Source organism: Podospora pseudocomata (genome assembly GCF_035222375.1).
Source record: "Podospora pseudocomata strain CBS 415.72m chromosome 1 map unlocalized CBS415.72m_1, whole genome shotgun sequence".
Classification (NCBI taxonomy): domain Eukaryota; kingdom Fungi; phylum Ascomycota; class Sordariomycetes; order Sordariales; family Podosporaceae; genus Podospora; species Podospora pseudocomata.
The window spans coordinates 4,848,077-4,870,025 of record NW_026946363.1 but is presented as its reverse complement, the minus strand read 5'-3'; the positions used below and the strand labels follow the sequence as shown (position 1 = coordinate 4,870,025).

Genomic DNA, 21,949 nt, shown 5'->3' with positions numbered 1-21,949 from the left:
ATCCTATCTTAAACAATCCTGAATAAAACCATCCATCCCGTCCAGAAAATCTTCTATCCTCTCTCGCCCAACCATGCAGAACATGCCATGATTAGTAGGACTTGCAAAAAACACATTCCCCGTCCTCCCCCCCCCCACCCCCAACTACCTAAACAAACATAAACAAAAGAACAAAACACGATTGGGTATAGTATATCCTTCCCTTTCAACCCCCCACTACAACTGTTTAGCAGGCCAAACCTTCTGCCCCCTCGCCTCAAAAAGCGACAAATCCAACCCCGTATCATTCTCCACCACTGCCCCAGTAGGGACATGAACAATATCCCACTTCCTCATCCCAAACGGCGTCAACCTCTCCCCTCCCCCAATACCAGCAACAGTCTGCTGCTGTTGTTGCTGCTGTTGTCCTCCATTGTTCCCCCCCACCACCACCCCTGGCGTCGCCATCGTCGTCCCACTCCATAACCCCCCCGGAACTGCCAACTTCTCAACCGCAAAGCCAACCCCATCCTTCATCACCTGTCCCTGTTGCTGCCCCCCCATCGCCACCTGCCTCCCCCGTTCCCTAACACTAACCCAAATCCCCTCACACCCATTGCTCCCACTCCCCGCCCAGCTCAACAAATACCTCAACCTCCCATCCCCCCCACCATTGCCACTCCCCGTCCCAAACAACGCCCTCACACACTGCCCCCTTTGCTCCTCGGGCAAATTATCACTCAGCACACACCCCAAGTCGAACACCCTAGCCGCCAGCCCCCTAGTATGAGCACCCGGTCCGTGCAGCGCGTCCAATTCCTGCATCAGACCCGCGCAGACAACCAGCAGTCGCGCGCGAATGTCACTAGAGGCCTTGCTCGCGTCAAAGGCCTGGGTGTGCAGCGTGATGAAGTTTAGGAGCAGCGGCAGCCACCGCGTGATGATCTGCTGTTTGGCCGAGAGGTCCAGCTCCGGGTTGGCGACGAGCTCCCAGAGGTCAGACAGCTTGATGACAACCTCTGGCGGAAGCTGCGGCTGTCTTGCCCCGGGTGGGCTGCCCCTCATGAGGGCTTCGATGACAGATAGCAAGTTCTCGGCCATTTGGAGCGACTGTTCCGGTTCGGGGCCGGCTGTGTTGACCGGAAGGGGTTCCCGGGGAGATGGGATCAGCCCGAGGAAGCGGCTTTGGGCTCTGCCCTTGAGCTGCTGGACCACTTCCACGTTTAGCGAAAGCACAATCCCCACCCAGGTCAGATTCTTCTTGTCGATTGCCCTGTCCATGGCGCTGGTCAAGGAGTCGAGTGTAGACGGCTGCCTATCGGCTGCAGGTGCTTGTTGGTTATTGCTCTGGTCAGTTGGAGGCGTCGAGGTTTGGAGGAAGAGCTGGAGGTGACAAAAGGGCCAGGTGAACTCGTTGGTGAGCTCCAGGATTTGGTCAAAGGTGATGTGGGTGTGTCTATCAGCCGACGGAAGGAGGAGTTTAGTCGTCATATTGTCGATCCAACTGCCAACATAACCATCTGGGCTTCTGGCTGCCCAGGCGGCCAACGCACGACCAACACCAGCAGCGTCTTTCAACACCAAGAGCTTGATCAGTGTCGAGAGACGTTCCTGTATGATGGGGTCATCGAGCGGAAGGCCCCGAGTATCGTTTTGAGCTCGCGCGAAGGAGTATTCGGCCATGGCTGAGCCAATGAGAGCAAGCATATCTTTGGGGTTCTCCCTCAGAACCTGCTCTTGAAGGTTGGTGAAGCGGTATATCTCCTCGGGCGTGATCAGGTCATAATCAGGCCGCAGCGGGTTCATCAGCAGTTTGAGCGCCTCCTGCATATATCTTGTTCGGTAGGTGATCTGGACAATCTGGGGCCAGCTGGCTCCGCCTGTTGGGACGCGGGTGATTGGTGTCGGTGTAGACGAGTCTGATGTTGACGCGAGTATCGCCGGCATCGTTAGGCATCCGTTCGAGACCAGGAGAGGAAAGATGCGATCGATAGAGGGCCGATTGGTCAGAGTCCGCAGGTAGGCAATCCACTTTGCCATAAGGGCATCAAAGAGCGGCATGTCAAAAACACGCAACCGAGCAAGGAGGACACTGCATACCCGTTGCTTGTCGGCTGACTCTCCCCAGCTTTGATGTAGCCTCTGGATGATGGTCTGGAACAGGTTCTCCATAGTTTTCCTGTCCACGCTTGTGCCGGCAGCCAGCAGCTTCTCGATCTCCTCGTGCAAGTCGTTGCTATCATCCTGCAGCCGAGCAATCATATTGTCCGAAACAGGCGAACAGGCGTCCACGGGATTTTGACGACTGCTAAGTGCCAAATCTTTCCTGAGTTGTGTGGCCAGCTCGTCCATCCCAGGTATTCTCGGGGCTAGGGAGACGAGTGAGACCAACAATGGTCGAGCCCCAGGTCCCTGCTCCAGATAGACAGCCCTGAGCTTTTTGCTCAAGTCGTTGAAAAGTCCTTTGGAGACACCCAAAGCCGAGAAGATGAAGAAGTGTCGGTTGACCGTGTTCGCTATGGCGGCCAGTACCTCTACGCAAGCGTTGGAGATGAGCGATCTCAGAACGTCTGCAAGCATGGACAAATCCTCAGCAGCTTCGAGGATTTGTCGAATGCTGCCAAATAACGTCGGCGATGCTCCAGGGCCACCGCTCCCTGTCTTGTCCTTCCCACCATATGTGGAAGCCACACTATCCCGGAGCCAGCGACCGATTTCTGCCTTGAGCGCTCGACTGGCGGTTTGTATTTGCTGGCTGATTTTATTGATACTTCGTGGTTTTCGCTGCCGGATGGGGTCTGCTGGATCCAGGGGGAGGCCTAGGGACTGCCTCACTAACTTTAGAGCCATTTCTGCGTCTCGTGCTTCATCGTCCACGCTGAACGAGGCACGTCGAAGCATTCCACTTCTAAGATTCCTCTGCTCGCTCGATAGGCCGAAAGGAGGAATCTCTGCAAGAAGCCGCGTGAATGCCGGTCCATCAGGCAGAATATCCTCAGGATTAGTTATACCTCCCCTTGCGCTGAGCCATTGGATGTAACGCGGCACAGAGAAGTCGTTGGAGCGAACAAGCTCGCAGACAAGATGATAGAGGTGGTCTTTGCGCTCCTTTTGCGCACAAGGGTCGGCATCTAAAAAATCCAAGATTTCGGTGGTGACGTCCAAGCCCAGCATGCTCCAGTGTTGCAACAGCTGACCGGCGATGTAGACTTTCGTTTTTCCTGGGCGGTAAAGCGAAGTGCACCACTCCAGCAGGGCCCTTGCCAGCGCAGATTTGTCCTTGGAAATGTTCCAAGAATTCGCAGGCCCTTCTTCCGACATGGGTGCCTGAGTGTTCCTGTCCAACCACTGCACTAATATGTGGCGGGCGGCCGGCTGTGATCTGTTTCCAGATGCCATGAGCTGCTCGTTTCGAGACCCAATAGCTGCGAAGGCGTCATGCCGTTCTGTATCACCAACTGGCAAGCATGCTTTGATCGTGTCTCGATATTTTGACCAAACAGAAGGCGATACGAAGTTTTCCGGACTGCTTAGTATCAGTGTATTGAGCAGTGTTGTTGTTTTTGAAAGCAGCGGTTGTAATATGTCTCTGTCCGGATGGTTGAAGACCTATATCACGATTAGGAGGCTGCGTCTTGCAATATATCAGGCCAAAGCCACTCACCAGCTGATGATGACTAATAAGAGCGGTGACCAGTCTCCGTCCATATCTCCTGAGCTTGAGTAAATCTTTCCAATATATCTCGGTGATGAGCATCCACATGGGAAGCCGATTCTGATTGCTGTTTTCGAAACTGGAGACAAGCCACTCCATGTACGTCTCCCGATCAAGCAAATATTGCTCGTATAGGTGTGTAGCCAGAAGAACCACGTACTGGACCTTAGCTTTCCAGTCCTTGTCGTCAAAGGAGAAGAGCACATTTTCAACGAACTTCTGCACGGAGACCGTCCAGTCCTTAATCCAACGGACTTCAGCAGCGAAAGATTGGGCGAGACTAACACCCTTCCGCTTGCAAGTCCGTAGCTCGTTCGCACCGACACATTGTATCAACCACACCGCGCGCTCAAACGGAATCCTCTTGTTCAAGCACTGTTCGAGCAAGGCCTGGTTTCGGAGGCCATGGGGGATGGTTCGAGCAAGCCTTCGGAGGGAGGAAGCAGGATTGGCAAGATCCTTCAGCCATAATTCCCTCTTTGTGTCGGTAACCGTCACTCGAGGCGGGTACCTAAAGGTCGAATGAGACGCGATCTGGCCGTTGTTTCTTCTTGCTCCCAGAGCGGCGGTAAATATGGCGGAGAGTGTATGGAGCGAACTGTTTGCCCCTTTCATCGACGGGAATATGGCGTACTTGCCCGACTGCGTATCGGGGTTGAACGCTGGCTTGTCAAAGTGGCCCTGTCGAATAACATTTTCGGAAAACTGATCCTCTGGATGATTTCCCATCCAGGGATAGAAGTCTGCATAGCCAATCGACGGAGGAGGAGCCAGATGTCCCGCTGTAGAAGCGGTGCCGCCTTTTCGTGGCCGGGCTTCGACTTTACCATGTGTATAGTAGCGCGGAGCAGCAGATGGTACCTCGACTTGGTATGGCTTCGGCGGCACGTCTTTTCTTGTCGTGGTAGAAGGTATCGGTGGGGGGTCGCGACGGGGAAGCGTGATTCGTAACCGGCGCTGGGGCATGGGCAGAGGGGCGTCCAGATCGACGGTCGGGAGATGGGAAAAGTGTGGGCTCATGTCGCCCAGGTCGGAGGAGTCGGTAGGGAGCATCATGCGAGAGGGAGTGAAGGGTTTCGAGGAGTCGATGGCGTTGGGCGACTCGATGATGCCGGTATGGGTAATGGACTCGAGGGACTCGTGCGACAGCTCGAGCTTGAGGCGCGAACCGCCGCGGCGCTGGCCCGGATACCTCGTGTTTGCGCCATCGTTATAATCTGGCGGAGTGAATTCGAACGAACCTGTCTCTTTTCGTATGGGTGACGGCGGCAGGAACTGCTGCTGCTGTGAGAGGGCGCGCTGATGCGCTGCCGGCCGTTGCGACAAACCTGGCCCGGCCAGCGAATGCTGCTGGGGCTGTCGCTGCTGGACGCCCAGTGGGGGCCGGGAGGTCATCTCGTGAGGACCAGCACTTGCGCCATGTCCGTTCGATGTTGGTGGTGTTGGGTGAAGGTGAGGTCAAAGATGGACGTTCTCCGTCGGTCGGCGATCAGATATCTCGGACGGGTAGGCTGGGATGTCGGTCGGAGCCTGGCCCCTGCCCGGGATCTGATGGACGAATGGGGCAGCGGGCGGCTTCGGGAGAAGCTGGAACTAGGTTGGATGTGGCCGACTTCCCTTGGGTAGGCGAGGAACGTTGTCGCCGGTCGCGTGTCAAAAGGGGGAGGAGGAGTTCAAATTCGTGTTTGTCTGTCCAGGTGTGCAGAATGAGAAACAGATGAGAGGTGGGTGTTGGAGGAGCACAGGAAAGATGTGAGCTGAGGTTGGCAATCATGTTCGTCGTCGTGGGACAGGAGGTCGGGTCCCGGAAGCACGACCGGCCTAACGTAGTGTAGCGCTGGGCAATGGCGTGCGCCTGTGCTGCTCACTGGCCTGAAGCGCTGCTGCGGGTTGCGGATTGTGGGTTACGGGCAGTTGGACAGTTGGTGGGGCCTCTGCAAGGGTGTCCTCACAGGTCCCTTCCACGGGCACCGTCCAGTGTCGGCTGTGTTACGATTACGCTGCTCCAATTACATATCTCCAGCACGAGGATGACCACCACCCCCATCACTTTGCACGGGGGAGCCCGACGGAGCTGCCAGCATGCAGCTGCGAGGCTGCTTACCCCATCGGTCAAACAGAGAGGTGTTTACTGCTATCACAAAAAAAAAGCCCCTCTCGTATTTCGCCCACGGCGTGTTTGCTCTTGCGTGCGTTAGGTGCGAAGGCGAGTCCATGGATGTCCAACAATATCGTATGCATCATGGTGGGGTACACCCTATACGTTTATGATTTCTGTGCAACCTTCTGTGAGAGACAAGCAAGTGCTGATCAACTCTCCGATGCTACAGATCGCGGGCGAGATACCGTTCCGCCCGTTCTGCTATATTAGTCATGATAAGAAACGGCACCTGTGTGCTGCCGAATCAGGACGTTCGCCTGGTCTCGCCTGGAGCTGATGCTGAATTCTCGGACAAATATGAGGGATCTTGACTGAGCAGCCGGTTTAGGATTTGGCCGCCGTTGTTGAAGTCCGCCAGTCTGATATTGACGGGAAGTCTTTCCAAATTCCAGGTTCCAGTCGGGTGTCGCCTGACCTTCCTCGTTGAGCTGCTGCGCTGCCAGAGGACAGCATCTGTCAACTTGGGGGAGGTCACATTTCCATTTCCATGATTATCGTAACGGAACCTGGAAATGGAATGAGGGTGGTGGTTGTTTGCCCCTCGCATCCGAAAGACTTTGAGTTCTCCAATATCCGTTGACGACGGAGCAAGTGAATAGTGGGGGTGTCTTTTAGCGCAAAGCCCGCCCCAGCTGGATCTCTAACTGTGGAGCCACTCCCAGCGAGAGATCGGCTGGGGGTCTGGGTTCACGTAATCAATCTCCAGCGCACGCTACTCCAAACACGTCTCTCTGTACCTGATCGCATCAACATCGTCACCAGCTAGCTGTCCCAGTTGCGCAAAGGTCAGCCATACAAGTTATTCACAATGGCCTCAACCAAAGATGCCCGCAGACCGGACTTGAGTACGTATATCCCCATCAGAGCCAACCACTTGGTGCAGTTGAAGAACAGGACCAAACTAATGCTGATATGTGTTTCGCGATGGAATAGTTGTCCCCTTTCAAGAACCCGCCAGCAAGGGGGACAATCCCGAGCTTGCCTCAACTCTCTCCTCCACTCTACCAATGGCGGCTATCTTCATGCGCAACCGCTATGTTGGATGGTGAGCAACTGTCCTTTTCCGCAGCACTTTGTCGCATCTCTTTGCGCACACGACATTTCAGCATGATCTAACATGACGCCTCAACTCTAGGGCCGCTGTTGCTTTCTCCCTCCAGTCCTGGCTTGGAGAGTCTGAAGAGACCAAGAAGAGCAACTCTTCCCCCGGATACTTTGCCGTGGGCATGTCATGTACGTTCAACCCCCAATAATGCCGCCACCCACGCAGCACAGCGAAGCTAACTTTTGTAACTAGTGATGTCCCTAATCGTTACCTACCTTCCCCTCTTCCTCCCCCCTTCTCCCGGTCTTCAACAGGGGAGCTCGACCGAGGCTCCTGCCCCGGTTCCTCCTGCCTAAACCTGAGGAGAGCTCAAAGCTATGGAAGTACATATATCACACACAGCCTTCATACGGTAATCGACGAACAATATTTGATGATAGGAGTTGGTTGGGCAAAAATAGGGGTAGGCGGAATGGGCCGTTTGCCGGTGTGGATATTGTATGAATATACCCAATGAAATACTTAATGTTGAATAAAGCTTCGAACGTTCTTGGAGTTATTCGGAGTCGGATCAGACACATGTATCCTCATGTGAAAGTAATTGCTAGGAATCGCCCGAGCTTATCGCAGTCATTATCCGAACCACGATAAACTGTATATGATGGTAGACGGGTAGGTGCTTGAATGTACGGGCATGCTCCCAGAAATAATATACATCTCAAAAGTAGAGGTATCAAAAGAATCGAATATCCCATCACATAAACCCCCTCCTCCCCAAACATAGTAAAAGCCCAGATATCCAAGCAGACCAACGATGTAAACCGCAGGATGAATACATCAGACGCAGCTGCTCTACAAGCATATCGGCCTTCTTTGCTGATTGAACTCGTGCATTCCCCGGCTCCTACTCATAGTCCTGTCGGTTGGCGAGAAACTATCCGAGGTCGATTCCATCTGAAGTTCAACAGGTTGCTCCGCGATCCACTTGAGCAGCCCCCAAGCCAGCCATCCCGTGCAAGTCCGACAAACTCTCCTCTTTTCACACCGCAGGCGCTTGCTCCCATCGATTGTCCGGTTCCATCGTTGGGCGGGCTAGAGCATGTCCCCAATCACATCATGTTTGTCCCGAGAGGTGATATTATCTAGTTGTTCCTGAGAGGTCTACACAAACACAAACAAAGTCAGCAAAAGAACCAAAAAAGACCCCCATAATAGAAAGAAAGGGAACAACATACCCGCACCCCATAGGCGTTACAACCCCAAAGTAACAATCCTCCGACGCCTTGGGAACGACCTGCTCCGGCTTGATGGGGATGATAACCACTCCCGCGCTAGCGAGGGAGACGCAAAGCGACATGACAACAGCGATGAACTTCATTTTGTCTCTTTTTTCGTCGAAGTATTTGTATGTATGTATCGGATTAGGTAAACGTAGATTAATGAGCGGATATTCGCAAAACAAAAAAGCAGCTCCAGGCTGTAGTATCAAAAAAAGAACGTGTGTACGGTATACCGGTAGGTAGAGACGGGTATCAATCACCTAACGTCAAAAGAAGAGAAGAAGGGAGAAGGGAGAGAAGCGAATGGACCGGTCCAGACAAGACAGCACACGAACGAAACCCAAGACACCAAGACAACGCGAAGGAGAGGAAAAGAGAATGAAGCGTCAGGCGACAACGGCAACACGAACGGTTACACCGGCAGCAAAGGGCAACCCAACCACCAGAAAAAGCCACCAAGAGTTTCAGATGCGACAGCACTGGGAAAAAAAGGGAAATGCGGGGCCGTTCCGTTCTGGCCTCCCACTTCTGGTGACAGTTTCAGGCTTGAAACGATGAGACGAAATGTCAGGCGTTTACAACTCGCCAGTCACAATCCTGCTCTACGGAGTAATGATCCAAAATACCTTACAAATGATCGAAAACCCCTAAATATCTTCAGTGACTCGACATCAACTCTCCATCCATCAAGACGAGTCGCAATCAGGCGACAATTGATTGGAGAGGGATGAACCCTGCCCCATCCGCCCACGCGGATGTTCTTGCCCAAACCCCTGCCGGCCCGAGCGACCCTTGCACCGTCAGGGGTCGCCTGGGCGGCAAGGGGAGTGTAACGGTAACGGTGACGGTGGTGGTTACATAAGCTGCTATCACGAAATTGTCCTATTGTTGAACTCATCCTGAGATGCTACAGTCGGCTAACCAAAAAAAAGACGGCACCTCTACAATCTCAACCGAGAAACACAATAGAAACAGCACCACCCACCAACCATAATACCGAAAATTGCCAAAAGAATGGGGGCCACCCGGGGATTGAACCCGGGACCTCTCGCAAGCAATGCTGTAGGGTGTACCCTAAGCGAGAATCATACCACTAGACCAGCGGCCCTTGAATCCATTGATGAATCGTTGATTCTGTGGCAGGATATTGACCATATCAGCGAGAATTAATACTGCTTGCTCGAACGAATCAGCCCCTATTCTCTTCTTCATTGTTGTCACATCACGACCAGAAGCCAAAACCGCCGCCACCTAAAAAGAATCATGTTATTTCACGAGGCAAAGATCAATTGCTACAAGAGCCACCAAACTACAGCATATCCCTCCAGACCATAACAAACTTTTACACCTAAATACATCTTAACAGACGTCGTGAAAAGAAACATAACCATACTAACTTCGCCAACTCCTTCACGTCATCCCCGGTGCAGAATGACAGTCTCCAAACACCTCTCCCACCCATCCCCCATGCCGATTCAAGAAGGCCTCTATCAATCTAACAAACTAGCTGTTTACGGTCTACCTATCTATTTGAACACACCTACGATTTGCTTAAGACATGACAACGGAATCAAAAGCTTTTTGGACCATCTCTGACGTCAATAGTTATGTTTTAAGGCCTCTTGACTTTCGCCCAACACCTGTTGACTATATTTAAAGCCTGTTGACTATCTTTCAAGACCTGTTCATAAGAAAACGAGGTCTGAAAGCATCACCACACACATCAAAGTCCCCATACATCCCAGGAAACAGAATTACTCATGATATACCCCATCATACCCATCTTTAGCCCCATTCTTCTTCCTAAGCCCTCCGCACACCGTCCTTCCCTCCCCACATCTTCCCTCGTATCTCTTCCCCTCCTCCCACTGAAGAATCTCACTCCCACAATTCACCCCCCTCGCAACCCTCACCTTCATCTCACTCGCATCCAACACCCAGTACCCATTCTTCATCACCCCCGTCCCCAGCGCCGCATTGCGCTCATCCGTGCCAACAATTCCCAGAGCACACAGCTCACTCTTCCCGGTCTCTGACACCACATATGTCAAGTCCGTGACCGGCACCTCAATTCTCACCACCTCCCTCCTACCATCCTCCTTCTTGAACCCAAAGGCAAACTTGGCTTGCGGGTGTTCCTTCTGGAACCAAGAAAATGGTATCCTTGCAGGCTGCTGACTGTCCAAACCATCATAACCCGGCCCCCAGAACGGTGTCGTCAGGTCAGTAGAGATGGCTCTGACCACGTCCGGGGGAACGTAGGTCAAACCGTTGAAGGTCTCGAGGCCCACGGGGATACGGGAGTTCTCGTACCTGTGAGGTGAGTTGTTGATAGGCCTACTGGTATCTGTTGAATGTGTTGAGACGATGGTTGAAGGCGTTGGAAGGATAGTGCCATGCGTGTGGTTATCTTTTGCAGGTCTGTTGGCATTTTTGAAGACGTTGCAAAGATAGTCTAAGGCGGGCGAGTGTCTGCTGTAGGCTCGGTTAAGTAGTGGACAGACATGACATTGTCAAAAGATGCCCCACTGTCAAACTCCATGAACTCCAGCCAAACTCTGTACGTGTCAAACCCTCCGTCCATAGGGCTGTTTGCAGCCGTCAGCTCAGGTGTCGGAATCAGCTCCAACGGCCCTGTAAACTTGCCCACGTCGACGCCGTCCAGTACCAAATTGCCCCCCCCCCCCCGGTCTTGGTTGCCATCCCCAAAGAAAAGGCCAACATATTCGACTGAATATATCTCCGTTGACACAGCCTCTACATAAAGGTGCTTCCCCTTCCAAAACCAACCGCACCACCGTAATCCCCGCACACGCCGGGTACGAAGCCGGTTTTGTTGGGAGCGGGCGTGCCGTCTGCATTCCAAGAAGTACTGTAACTGGGCAACCCAATTGAGATGGACATGCCCTCAATCGATACATCATGTGTGGCGGGGATACGTAGGGTGTCCTTCCAAATCGTGCCTTGCACATCTACTTTGAGATCGCCTCGGCCAAAAGGGTCGCCCGTTGGGACGTGCTTGTAGCTTTCACTAATGGGAAACATGGCAGACTCTGCTAGTTCCACCGTGTCCGATCGATTGGGTAGGTACTGTTCCTGTCCATGGCCACCTGGGGGGCTGGTGTCGACAATATTGGCCGGCGGCCAGACCTAGAGGCCTGGACTGCTGGTATCTAACGTGAGGCGTATTGGTTGAGGAGGCGTATCCAGGTCAAGGGTGACATAATAGCTGGATTGAGGGTTGGTGGGAAAGATGTCAGAGGGCCTTGCTGTCGCCATGCTGCTGGCGTTGGCGACCGGCAGAACCAGACTCTGAGGGAACAGCATGACAATGGGAGTGTTCGGTAGCGGTATTCTTTGAAAACGCTGGTCGGTTGGTTGAGGTCAGAATGTTAGTGGACGGTGGAAGATTGGGAGAGAAACTCAAAAGGCTGATGGGAAATATGTGTGCTGCAAGTCCATCAGAAGGCAGTCACGTCCACCCACCTAAATAGTGCGGATGAAAGGTGGAAGCAAGCAAGCAATGCGTACCTCCTTGTTTTGGCTGATTCTTGCCTACCGAGTACCTCCGGTTTGTTGGGAACCCAGTGACATTTGATGTCAGGGTAGACACACCTGCTCCTTTCCTGACTTGCAGCATTCTGGGTAGGTATCAAGACGGGAAGGTTTTGGACAATTTTCCAGGCAGCCACACCATTCCCACACGTCAGAGAGAATTGGGTTTCCTTGGATCTGCCAGATTTTTCTACTGATAATATCTTAAGCCTGTGTCTTATCAAACTGGTTTGGTGCTGAGTGCTAAACCATATACCACCGTACATAGAAGCAGCGTGTGCATAGAAGGAGCGTGTGTGACGAGCAATTCAATGATGGTAAATAAATAAGAAGTATGTTCATCAGAAGCACTCGTCTTGGAAGTTATTTGCATTCCAGGTTAGAGCTACTAACGACGACTCGGGAGGAATACATACCCATAAACACATAGCAGTTCATCCCATCTCTTACTTGCAATGTACCTACTACTTTGAATCTCAGACACGCAGCCCATTCAACCAAGCAGCCAAAAAAGGAAACGAGCTTAGACATGTGTGCAAGTGCCCCTGACCCCTTACCTGATCAAAGTCACCCCCTATATACCCGCCTGTCCACGTTTCACCACCCCACCCCCGTCCTTCCCAAGCCCTCACCATTCGAAACACAGGCATGAAACCCTTCAACACGGAACACTTCACGGAAAAGATCTCACCCGAACTCGAATCTGCAGAGCGCAACAAAAAAAAAAAAAAACACCACCAAAAAAAAAGGCCTCATTTTGCTTCTCTACCTGACCCCCCGACCCCTGAGTATTCGCGGCGCGGTTAGATCCCCCCCTTTTCCTGCTCATTCACTCGCTCTTCATCCTCCACTCCCAGTCACAGACTAGGTAGCCTCAGAATTCAAGCTTGCTCACATTCTCCTACCACCTCTCTAAACTACCATCACAATTACATTTTTCGTCATCTGTTCTCCGTAATGTAAAAGAGAAATAAAATATATCCAAATAAAAAAACATTTCAAAACGACTCTCCAAACATGGGAAAGATCTTTTCTAAGCGATAGGGGGTGGTGTTGATTGTCCTCCATCCATCCTTCCATATCCACCATCTCAATAACAACAAAACACAACGCCCGCCTGCCTGCAATCATCATCATCAACAACAATAACCAACAGAGCCACGGCCAAAAATTAAGAGGGGAGAAAAAATAACCAACAAAAAAAAAAGCAAGGTAGAAATATGGTACACACACACAACACAACACACTCCCTTCTCTTGAATTTTGTCCAGATCCCCCACCACAACGTTTCCATCCGCGACATTCCATGGCGTGCAAGCAGGCATAGACGCTAGCAAGACAAAACCGGGTATCATCCATAAAAACAGACTTCGAAAACTCAAGTGTCGTTCAGGACCGAATTCGTGAGATCAAGTCCCAAAGGAGCGGACCGCTGTGAGGGGGAGGTTGGGAGGTGGTGTGTGTGTGCGTGTGTGTGCACCAGGCTGAGAAACAAGCGCAAAGCACGCTTAAGCAGCCGCTCGGCAAGCCGCTTCTTGCGCATTGCAGTCAGGGACGGTGCGACCAGGAGCCTGGCCAGAGTTGACGGCGCCGGCGCAGGCGTTGTTCTGGATGGCGCAGGCGCGGAACTGAGCCTCCTGCCTGGTCACAAAGGTGTTACCGTTGACTGCGAACGGGCGGTCCGCGTTGCCAGAGTCGGTCACGGGAGGGGGCTGGATGCCGGCAATGGCGGCACCGGCGTTACCGCCTCCGTTGTTGTTATTGTTGCCGCCATTATTGCCGTTGCCGTTGTTTCCGGCCCCCGAACCTCCGCCCGCCTGATTTCCGGCGCCCTGGTTGCCTTGGTTATTATTTTGGTTTCCCTGGTTGTTCTGGCCTTGGTTATTACCTTGGTTGCCCTGGTTGTTCTGCTGCCCCTGATTACCCTGACCCTGGTTGCCCTGGTTCTGGCCCTGGTTGTTCTGGCCCTGGCCGCCGCCATTGTTGTTGTTGTTGTTATTGCCACCGTTGTTGTTGTTGTTGTTGTTGTTGTTGTTGTTGTTGTTGTTGCCACCGCCGTTGTTGTTGTTGTTGTTGGCGCAAGCACCACCAACAGAGAAGTAGCGGCAGTCCTCTTGGGAACCACGCTGGGCAACGGGCATCAGAACGGGCTGATGGTTGGAAGCGCTGGACATGGTGCAGACACGGTAGCAGCCAGTAGGGAGACCACCAGTGACTTCAGCGGCGAGCTGACCGTTGCCGTTACCAGCATCGTTGATACCCTTGAAGAAGGCAAAGACAGTGGCATCCAGGGGCTGGGTGGGGTTCAAGGTGTTGCCAGTGTCTTGAACAGTGACGTGAGTGTGACCAATGATCTGGCCGCCTCCGTTGAGGGTCTGGGGAGCCGAGTAGTAGGTGCTGGTGGCGTTGGTGAAGGCGCCGAGCTGCATGTTGGCGACATTGACCTGAATCTGGAAGGTCGTGAGCGGCTGGAGATCATCGCCGTTCTTGGGGTTGAGAATGACAGTCGAGACCATGCGGTTGGCGGAGGGGATTTCACCCATTGCTGTGTAGTGTTAGCTCTGATCGAGGTTGGAGCACAGCTGAGAAGACTGCAACTTACGGATACCGTTACAGGAGCCATCCCGGTTTTGCAGACCGTTGGTCAGTGTTTTGCCCTGGCAGAAGTTGATGAAGTTGGCATTGTCACTATTTATCAACTGTTAATATACCTCCAGGTCTCGCAACAGGTCACAAAGTTTATGAAGTCGGCATTGACAACTTACGTAGCAGAGTTGACCTGACCATCTGCAGCCTGGGCACCGTTCTGGCCGGTAGACTGAGAACCAGTCTGGAGAGCAGCCGCAGCCAGACAAGTCTCCGACGCCTGGTTGTTGTTCCCCCCGTTGTTGTTGTTGTTATTGTTGTTGTTGTTCTGACCATTGTTGTTCTGACCATTGTTGTTCTGGCCATTGTTGTTGTTGTTGTTGTTGTTGTTGTTGTTGTTCTGGCCGTTCTGGCCACCACCAAACTGACCATTACCGAAGCGGTTTCCGAAGTTGTTCTTCTTGCCAAACTGCCGTCTTCCTACAGTCCTTGTCGGGGTTCCGTACTGGTGAACTGATGCCGCCTCGGCAACCATGGCCAGACCCATCAGGGCCGCTACCGCGTTCTTCATCAACATGATGGCGTTTGAGAGTCGAGAACTTTCTAACAACGAGAGAGAGATATGTAGATCGGCGGACCGTCGAGAGGAGGAAGGAAATCGTAAGCGCAGATGGTACCAGACCGTCAGAAAAGTTGAAAAGTCGTTAAGGAATGGTAAACGACAGCTAGTGTCGACGGAGAATGTACAACCCACAAGGGGCGAGAAAGGAACGAATGAAGGAAAGAAAGTAAAACGACACACAAATCACCACAGGCCGCAAGAAGGGGACATGGTCTAAGAAGAAGGGAGCAGAGGGGTAAAAGAATCGCGGGCGGGCATTATAAGAGGCATAATGGCTGGTGAGGGTGGATGCTGCGACGGCGATCCGACGATACCGCCAAGCCGACGTTTCTCACACCCCAGCAAGCCAAGCAGTTTCGAGCCCTGGCGAGTCTCCAGCGAAGAAAAAGAAGACATGGGACGTTGCCGCCAAGCATCCTGGGGCCAGGAAGACCAGGATGAGGGCACGGCGAGCTGAGCGGCAGGAGGACGGAGCAGGAGGTGCTTGGTGGTAGGGATGCTGGGGTGGCAGCTCCGCGATTCCAAAACACCACGCAGGGAGAGAGAGAAAGGGATGGCAAGGGGGTATGTCAGAGCCGTCTGACGGAGGGTGGCACAAAAGGATGGAATCCGACAGCTCTCTGCAAGAGAGCGGAGAAATGTCAAACCTCAACAGTACTTAGCAACTGCGGCTCTCAGACGTGGGGTAGGGAGAAGGGGGGGACACACCCACACACCCTCAATAACAAAAGAGGAAAGTGTACCTTGCAGATATGGCTTCTTGGAGGATCTTGACTGCAAGAAGGCAGCTGTCATTGGCTCATCTGCCATGCCATTGTCCAGTATTCATCGAATATTTGGCGGTCTTCACAATTGGCCAGCGAGGCGCCTGCACATCGACTCCCCAGATTTTTCAAGTGCCGGGAGGGCCAGTTGCTCGCCGTCCACAGCGGCCGTCTTGGACACGAAAATGGCGGCCGTACGGATCTTGGAGGGGACACAAAGCGCTGGCTTTCTTCTTTCGTGTAGCAGAGCAAATTGCTGGGCGCCAACTGCATCTACCTCTGGAGCGCCGTGCGTGCGGTTGGGAAACGCTGCGAGAAAGTTGATGCGGCTTCTGTCCCAGAAAGCCAATGGCATCCATGTCAATTTGCGCCTCTGGCCAATCAGCGCCCTCGCTTCGTGGCGATCGGGCAGCTTGTGTCTCGGGATGAAGCGCAAGCGAGCGAGCATGAGTTCTCCTCCTTGTAAGTCAGTTCATCCCCCACTTATTCTTCACTTCTCCTTGAAGGCGCTTCTCGGGCTCCCGACTCCGACAGAGATGCCTTCCATCAACCGCCGGCCGGCACAGGAGGAGCCGCCGCCGCGTACCGACAGCCGCTCGGAGAATGTGTACAGATTGAGGGTGCGATCTTCATCTATTTCCTCTGCGCATGGGCCCCTACTTATATGTATCTGTATCAGAAGCTGTTTTGCTTCTCCATCATCTCGTCACTGTAGCTGTCGGGAATAGGAGATAGCTGATTACACCGCTAAAAGTCAGCCAGTTCGTTTGGTCAACCAAAATCCAGCACGGCTGTTCCGAAGAATACGAATTACATCGACAACGTCACATTCAACGGAGATTTCAACATAAAAGAAATACCCCGTCGGCCCAAGACCGTGACCGGAGACCAGCAGTTCAAGGCAGCTAATTAATGAGCACCTTGGCTTGGAAATCCTTTCATGACACACAGCGCCACAGCGAAATATCTGGATAGGATCTCACAGTCGCAATCCTGACAGATGAGCGCAGCTTTGCTTCCAGGCCACCCCCTTTTCGATGGTCTTGTCATTTGGTAGTTCGTCCAAAGTTGAAGCTTGGAGCAAATAAGCTGCGTGTCGAGCCGTGGGCTTGCATATTTCAATACAGTTGAATCGTTGAGGCTGTTTCCGTCCCGACCCCGTCGTTCCTGGTGCCTGTCTCGTCAGTCATGGTTTCTGGGGTATCGATGCTGATGCGACTGTAGAATGAGACCCACGGCGAAAGGGGGAGGCCAAATTTGTAATCTAACCTTGACAAAAAAGATCCCGTGGCAACACGATCGAAACAACCCTATTTTTGCAAGCCCTGTCCAACGACTTGTTTCGTCCCACTTCCATCCCAACTCTCTTGCCTACCTATGTGAACAACTTTGGATGACAAGCAAATGGGGTCCTATCGTCGAAGATAGGTGACCCGAAAATGCTCAGAGCCAACCCAAATCTCTAGGCTGGATCACAGCAGACCATGCGTTCTTCAACTCGGCCGAGTTGAACATAAATGGTCGTGGCTCCCATCATCAAGTCGTACAAAGTTGGAGAGAGCAATCCTTCCGTTCATCTTGATCTGATGCCGCTGACTGACGTCGGGAAGATCGCGATAAGATAAGAAAGGTGTCCACAAACCTGGGGTTGTACAAAGACAGGGGTTCCCTGTGCCAAGATTTTTGAAGCAAACCCCTGAGCCTCATGAGACAGACAAAAGACCCCTCACATCTCCCGGGCCTGCAACATTAGGAGGAAATCACCGCCTGTGCACTATGAAACGATGCAACTCTGACCCCGAGCCAACGCCTCGGTCCTACAGCGGACACTCGGACACATACACATAGGAGCGAGGAGGTTGACAAACAGAAACCTGGAGGATGGCAACCGACACTTGGCCAGCACGCTCCGTGAAGGTCACAGCGGATGAATCGGCAGCTCTCATCCTCGAGGCAACAGGGCACCATCCAGTTTCTCAACGTTACCCGTCGCAATTGCCGCAGGCCCGTGACGAAAGATCACCAAAACGAAACAGATAATCGCTGGAATCCTCGGGGAGCTCTAGCTACGCTACGACGACAGTCCACTGCTGCCTCCCCTTGGCGCCAAAGACAAACCATTGATGTGTAGTCATGACGTTGTCCGGCACGTTCAGACACAGCCTACATCCACAGCATGTGGCTATTCTCGGAGATGGCCAGCGGCCACGGTTTCCATCATGCAAAAATGAATATCACTGATGATCACTGCTGTCGGCAGAACTATTCTCGACGACGACAGAACGCAAATCGTTTCATGAATAAGAGAAATATGCCGTCTCAACTACCGAAGCCACGATCACCGCACCTAACCCGTCATCCTGGATCCTTCGTTGTACCACCTATGAGACACTTTTCTAGAGGTCTCCTGGCACATCCGAATCCAGATCTGGCTCTGGCTCCGACGAGGCTGGCAGCTCAAAAGTCTTGAGGCTCGAGATGATCAAGTCCAACCAAGCAGCCAACCGGAAGCCAGCCTTTGCAACCTGCTCCTCGACGACAGGAGCGGCCTTTTCGTAGTAGTCCGTTCCCAGCTCCTGGCCCTCGATGGCTTCCGCGCCTTCTGGCAATACTAACCGAGACATGTTAGCTTTTGTCTTTGACCTTCGAAGGTTACCAAAAACTTACCGGTAGTGCAAACCAACGCATTGCCCTCAACCGCCCACCCTAGAGCCGTAGCAATCGGATCCGTGATATTCGTCCCCCTTAGCCAGCCGGACTTGCTCTCCGCCGCGTACTTCCCACTCTTGATCTCCTCCGTCAACTCGTCGGCCCATTTCTTCGCAAACGGATACGGCTTCCTGCGAATGCCGCCCACCAACTTCTCGGCAATGCTCGTATCCCACACATGGTGCAAGTTCAGCTCTTTTCCTTCAAACGTAACATGAATTCCGTTGCCTCCCCTCGCCACATCCTCGGTATGTAGCGGTTGGTGAATATCACCAACAAAGTGAACCACAAACTTTGCTGCCTGTGCTCGCCGCCAGAGTGGAAGCTCAGTGTCAAGAAGCTGGGAGGTGTAGTTCTGCAAAGCGCTGACCACGCAACCGGCTTCTTTCTTGCAGTCACGGTCGTAATCTACGCCGCAGTAGGTCGGCGGATTGTCATGGGCGTCGATGAAGTGGAAGCCCGAGGTGAAGCGGCCCCATTTGGTGTACCGGATAGAATCTGCCCAGGTAGCAACGCCGGCGAGGTAGTCGCCGGTGTCATTGCGGAGGAGGGTCTGAAGATAGGAGGTGGTGGAGTCAGAGACGAAGTTGGAGGCGATATAGGCGACGGTAATGTGACCGAAGCCTGTTGTCCATCTGATCAGCATCCTTCCATCTCATCTCATCTCATCTCATCTCATGGATGAAAATGGTATGGAGACATCAAAAGTAAACAAACTCACCTCCCCACGCCAAGGCCCCCCGCAACGCTGCAGCGCTCACTGCAACCGACGATAGCCTCATCGTGTCTGCGGTGCTTCTCTATCAACGCAATGAACGCAAATACCAGCAAAACAATGTGATACAAAAAATGCAGAATACGTGCTACACAAAGCAAAAATGATATACTGTCACAAGATGTCTTGGATGATGGTGGATGAGTGACCGTGGCAAGTCCATCTGATATGCCCGACACCCGATCAGAGCAGCCGCTGGGTGGCTGACCGCCTCAGCCGCCCACACCAAATGTTGGCAGAGGAACCCTCCCAGCGAATCAATTCAAACAGGTGCCAACAGGGGTCCAACGTCGAGGAACTCTCACGTGTGCCACATTGCTGAGCACAACAGCACGAGTCTCAAACTTCGACATTGTAGTGGTCGCCAGTCTTTTTCCCTCTACAATGGCATTTGTTTCGGCACTTGTCATCAACTAACATTGGATTGAGAAGCTTATCCTCTACATCATCGAATGCTGAACGGAGTGCCGGCAGCTTGCCAAGATGGCTATCCCTGCTCCCGGCAGGCAGTGATGCGTAATAGGTGAAGATGACTGGGCAGATTCACCAGAATCGACCCCTTGGCACGCTACTCCCCCGCAAAAGCATCCAAGAAACGGCGGGGCTCCGGTGCACCTCGATGACCGTTTGATGGTGACCACTATGGCATTGGAAATATTGGTGCGGTGTCTGGAGAGGAATACAACACACACAGCTCAAGTCAAAATGCCTGCCGCGCCGTCCAAGCTGCGTGATACCTGCAGGGACTTGGACGTGTGTGATGCAAATGTGCAGTCAGATCAAGGCCGAAAAGGTCCAACCAGAGGCGCAAGAACAAACGTGGGGGATGGCGGGGGCGCAGAGCTTTAAACCCTTTCCGGGGTCGGGGCCCTCCTATCTCTGCAGATCTCCCTGGACCAGGGCATGGCGATAAGCTCGCTCAGAGAAAGGTCTTAAGAGACTTGACTCAGATTACACAGACCGTGACAGCTCCCCAAACCTCCTCACCTGATCCTTTGTGTCAAGGTGTAAAAGCTTTGCTGCCGACAACATCTCGGCCTCGACGACGCTTATGACCTGTTTCTGAACTATTTCCTTACCTTTCAATCCTTATCGTTCTTAATCGAAAACACACCTACCTGACCCTTGATCGCAAAACCTGCGTCATGGCGAGCCTCATCATGAGCCTCCCATCGATACTCCAGGCGCCCACCGCCGGTGAGGCCCTGTCGGGAATCTTTGGCAGCGTCTCTCTGACGGCCTGGATATGCCTCCTCCTCCCGCAATTAATCGCAAACTACAAGTCCAAATCTGCCGACGCGCTGTCCATGAAATTCCTCCTCATCTGGCTCCTCGGTGACATTGCCAACCTCTCTGGCGCGCTCTGGACTTCCCTCGCCCCCTCCTCGATCGCTCTCGGCATGTACTTTTGTGTCGCCGACTTGATCCTCATCACCCAGTGCACCTATTACAACACCATCAACGCCCGCCGGCGCGCACGCGAACAGCACCACCACCACCCTGGTCACCGCAGGCACTCCCACCGCCACCCCTCTGCCGACTCTGACACCACCGCAGTGGAAGACACCCCGGCCAACGAGGAAACACCCCTTGTAACCGAACACCGCCGCCCCAGGTCCGACTCCCAGACCCTCCTGCCCGGCTCCCACAGACGCCACTCCACCCACCGCCGCCGCCGCTCGTCTAACCTCGACCCGTTGACTAGAATCATAACCGGCGAGGACGACACCCCTGACTCCAACCCATGGCTTCACAACGCCCTCTCCCTTCTAGCCGTGTGGGTGGTAGGCGGAGCAGGGTGGTTCGTCTCCTACCGGATGGGTGCATGGGACTCCCCAGACGTTCCGGTCGACACCGAGCCCATCTCTGCTGAACCACAGGCGATTATCGGGATGGTGTTGGGCTACATCTCGGCTGTTTGTTATCTCTGGTGAGTCGCCTTCCTTTTCCTGACCCAACATCCAGACACTAACAAAAGAAAACCCGTGTTTTAGTGCGCGCATCCCCCAAATCATCAAAAACTACAAGGAGAAATCGTGCGAAGGCTTGGCCCTGCTGTTCTTTTTGCTCTCCCTAACAGGCAACTTCACTTATGGAGCCAGCGTGATGAGTTACAGCCAAGACAGGGACTACCTCCTCAGGGCCCTGCCGTGGCTACTCGGGAGTTTTGGGACGATCGTCGAGGACGGGGTCATTTTTGTGCAGTTTCGGATATACTCCAAGGGGAACCAAGCCGGGCAGCAGAGTAAAAGCGTTGGGGGCACGGCTTGAGGAGTGAATTGGAATGATTGCAAGATTGATGGAACAAGATATGGGAAGTTTATGGGGTTTATTGGGGTTTTGTTGTAAGAATGGCTATATGGCACACATGACGTGATGATTGGCTGAGAGCACGCATGCATTGCGGTTTTGAAAGTTTCTTGGTTGAGGGAAGGCATCTGTGGCGTTTATTGGTGTTTTTTTTTTGGGTCGCATGGGTTACACTGCGGGGTGTTTTATGGCCAGCAGCTGGGATGGTGTTTCAACGGGCGTTTGACTGTTTATATCGATTGGGATTTATCATGGCATTTTTGTGTTGCTCCTCAAGTTTACAATTGCACGGCATATTTCTCATATTTAAGGTCATAGTTTTGAGCGGTTATAGGGACACAACGTGAGTTCTGCCCCCTATTTAGGAACAACGACGAACAACATGTTCAAGAAACACTCTACATACATCACTTCAAAGTCAGTAACCTTTGCTCTGTAGCAATACAAA

General features: G+C 52.9%; 8 protein-coding genes and 1 non-coding gene across 9 annotated transcripts; 3 read left to right on the top strand and 6 right to left on the bottom strand.

Annotated features, from left to right (window-relative positions):
• Positions 1–216: 216 nt before the first annotated feature.
• Positions 217–5,746, bottom strand: SRB8 (RNA polymerase II mediator complex subunit; the record flags this gene model as incomplete). Its single annotated transcript, XM_062886117.1, has 2 exons — positions 3,644–5,746; positions 217–3,588 (listed from the first exon to the last, which is right to left on the bottom strand). The coding sequence occupies exons 1-2, from the start codon at positions 5,087–5,089 to the stop codon at positions 217–219; spliced, it is 4,818 nt and encodes a 1,605-aa protein (XP_062749165.1). The 5' UTR covers positions 5,090–5,746.
• A 579-nt stretch (positions 5,747–6,325) lies between these two features.
• On the top strand, positions 6,326–7,464 carry QC762_116940 (uncharacterized protein). Its single transcript, XM_062886116.1, has 4 exons — positions 6,326–6,700; positions 6,789–6,900; positions 6,991–7,088; positions 7,153–7,464. The coding sequence occupies exons 1-4, from the start codon at positions 6,664–6,666 to the stop codon at positions 7,254–7,256; spliced, it is 351 nt and encodes a 116-aa protein (XP_062749164.1). The 5' UTR covers positions 6,326–6,663; the 3' UTR covers positions 7,257–7,464.
• A 191-nt stretch (positions 7,465–7,655) lies between these two features.
• On the bottom strand, positions 7,656–8,825 carry MC69 (Secreted virulence factor mc69). The gene is made up of 2 exons (XM_062886115.1): positions 8,135–8,825; positions 7,656–8,061 (listed from the first exon to the last, which is right to left on the bottom strand). Exons 1-2 carry the CDS (start codon positions 8,276–8,278, stop codon positions 7,993–7,995), a joined length of 213 nt encoding a protein of 70 aa, XP_062749163.1. The 5' UTR covers positions 8,279–8,825; the 3' UTR covers positions 7,656–7,992.
• Positions 8,826–9,197: 372 nt separating this feature from the next.
• QC762_0016450 lies at positions 9,198–9,288 on the bottom strand. Its single transcript has one exon. It is a non-coding gene; the product is annotated as a tRNA-Pro (tRNA).
• Positions 9,289–9,934: 646 nt separating this feature from the next.
• QC762_116925 (uncharacterized protein) lies at positions 9,935–10,764 on the bottom strand (the record flags this gene model as incomplete). Its single annotated transcript, XM_062886114.1, has 2 exons — positions 9,935–10,635; positions 10,737–10,764. 2 exons carry the CDS (start codon positions 10,762–10,764, stop codon positions 9,935–9,937), a joined length of 729 nt encoding a protein of 242 aa, XP_062749162.1.
• A 1,719-nt stretch (positions 10,765–12,483) lies between these two features.
• QC762_116920 (uncharacterized protein) lies at positions 12,484–15,945 on the bottom strand. Its single transcript, XM_062886113.1, has 4 exons — positions 15,652–15,945; positions 14,501–15,590; positions 14,338–14,423; positions 12,484–14,280 (listed from the first exon to the last, which is right to left on the bottom strand). Exons 2-4 carry the CDS (start codon positions 14,896–14,898, stop codon positions 13,244–13,246), a joined length of 1,521 nt encoding a protein of 506 aa, XP_062749161.1. The 5' UTR covers positions 14,899–15,590; positions 15,652–15,945; the 3' UTR covers positions 12,484–13,243.
• On the top strand, positions 15,752–17,014 carry QC762_116915 (uncharacterized protein; the record flags this gene model as incomplete). The annotated part of the gene is made up of 2 exons (XM_062886112.1): positions 15,752–16,327; positions 16,387–17,014. 2 exons carry the CDS (start codon positions 15,752–15,754, stop codon positions 16,420–16,422), a joined length of 612 nt encoding a protein of 203 aa, XP_062749160.1. The 3' UTR covers positions 16,423–17,014.
• Positions 17,015–17,618: 604 nt separating this feature from the next.
• QC762_116910 (uncharacterized protein) lies at positions 17,619–19,503 on the bottom strand. Its single transcript, XM_062886111.1, has 3 exons — positions 19,138–19,503; positions 18,375–19,040; positions 17,619–18,318 (listed from the first exon to the last, which is right to left on the bottom strand). The coding sequence occupies exons 1-3, from the start codon at positions 19,196–19,198 to the stop codon at positions 18,104–18,106; spliced, it is 942 nt and encodes a 313-aa protein (XP_062749159.1). The 5' UTR covers positions 19,199–19,503; the 3' UTR covers positions 17,619–18,103.
• A 156-nt stretch (positions 19,504–19,659) lies between these two features.
• On the top strand, positions 19,660–21,903 carry QC762_116900 (uncharacterized protein). Its single transcript, XM_062886110.1, has 2 exons — positions 19,660–21,121; positions 21,186–21,903. The coding sequence occupies exons 1-2, from the start codon at positions 20,337–20,339 to the stop codon at positions 21,460–21,462; spliced, it is 1,062 nt and encodes a 353-aa protein (XP_062749158.1). The 5' UTR covers positions 19,660–20,336; the 3' UTR covers positions 21,463–21,903.
• The last annotated feature ends 46 nt before the right edge of the window (positions 21,904–21,949 follow it).

Bases quoted from the DNA above. Each gene is read 5' to 3' on its own strand.
- QC762_116940 (XM_062886116.1), top strand. From the start codon at position 6,664: ATGGCCTCAACCAAAGATGCCCGCAGACCGGACTTGA. The intron at 6,701-6,788 runs GTACGTATATCC...GCGATGGAATAG, and splicing joins TGCCCGCAGACCGGACTTGA to TTGTCCCCTTTCAAGAACCC. The intron at 6,901-6,990 runs GTGAGCAACTGT...CCTCAACTCTAG, and splicing joins CGCAACCGCTATGTTGGATG to GGCCGCTGTTGCTTTCTCCC.
- MC69 (XM_062886115.1), bottom strand. From the start codon at position 8,278: ATGAAGTTCATCGCTGTTGTCATGTCGCTTTGCGTCTCCCTCGCTAGC. The intron at 8,062-8,134 runs TATGTTGTTCCC...GTGTTTGTGTAG, and splicing joins TAACGCCTATGGGGTGCGGG to ACCTCTCAGGAACAACTAGA.
- QC762_116920 (XM_062886113.1), bottom strand. From the start codon at position 14,898: ATGTTGATGAAGAACGCGGTAGCGGCCCTGATGGGTCTGGCCATGGTT. The intron at 14,424-14,500 runs GTAAGTTGTCAA...GTTGATAAATAG, and splicing joins GGTCAGGTCAACTCTGCTAC to TGACAATGCCAACTTCATCA. The intron at 14,281-14,337 runs GTAAGTTGCAGT...AACACTACACAG, and splicing joins TGGCTCCTGTAACGGTATCC to CAATGGGTGAAATCCCCTCC.
- QC762_116910 (XM_062886111.1), bottom strand. From the start codon at position 19,198: ATGAGGCTATCGTCGGTTGCAGTGAGCGCTGCAGCGTTGCGGGGGGCC. The intron at 19,041-19,137 runs GTGAGTTTGTTT...GATGGACAACAG, and splicing joins GGGGGCCTTGGCGTGGGGAG to GCTTCGGTCACATTACCGTC. The intron at 18,319-18,374 runs GTAAGTTTTTGG...TGTCTCGGTTAG, and splicing joins TGCGTTGGTTTGCACTACCG to TATTGCCAGAAGGCGCGGAA.
- QC762_116900 (XM_062886110.1), top strand. From the start codon at position 20,337: ATGGCGAGCCTCATCATGAGCCTCCCATCGATACTCCAGGCGCCCACC. The intron at 21,122-21,185 runs GTGAGTCGCCTT...CCCGTGTTTTAG, and splicing joins TCGGCTGTTTGTTATCTCTG to TGCGCGCATCCCCCAAATCA.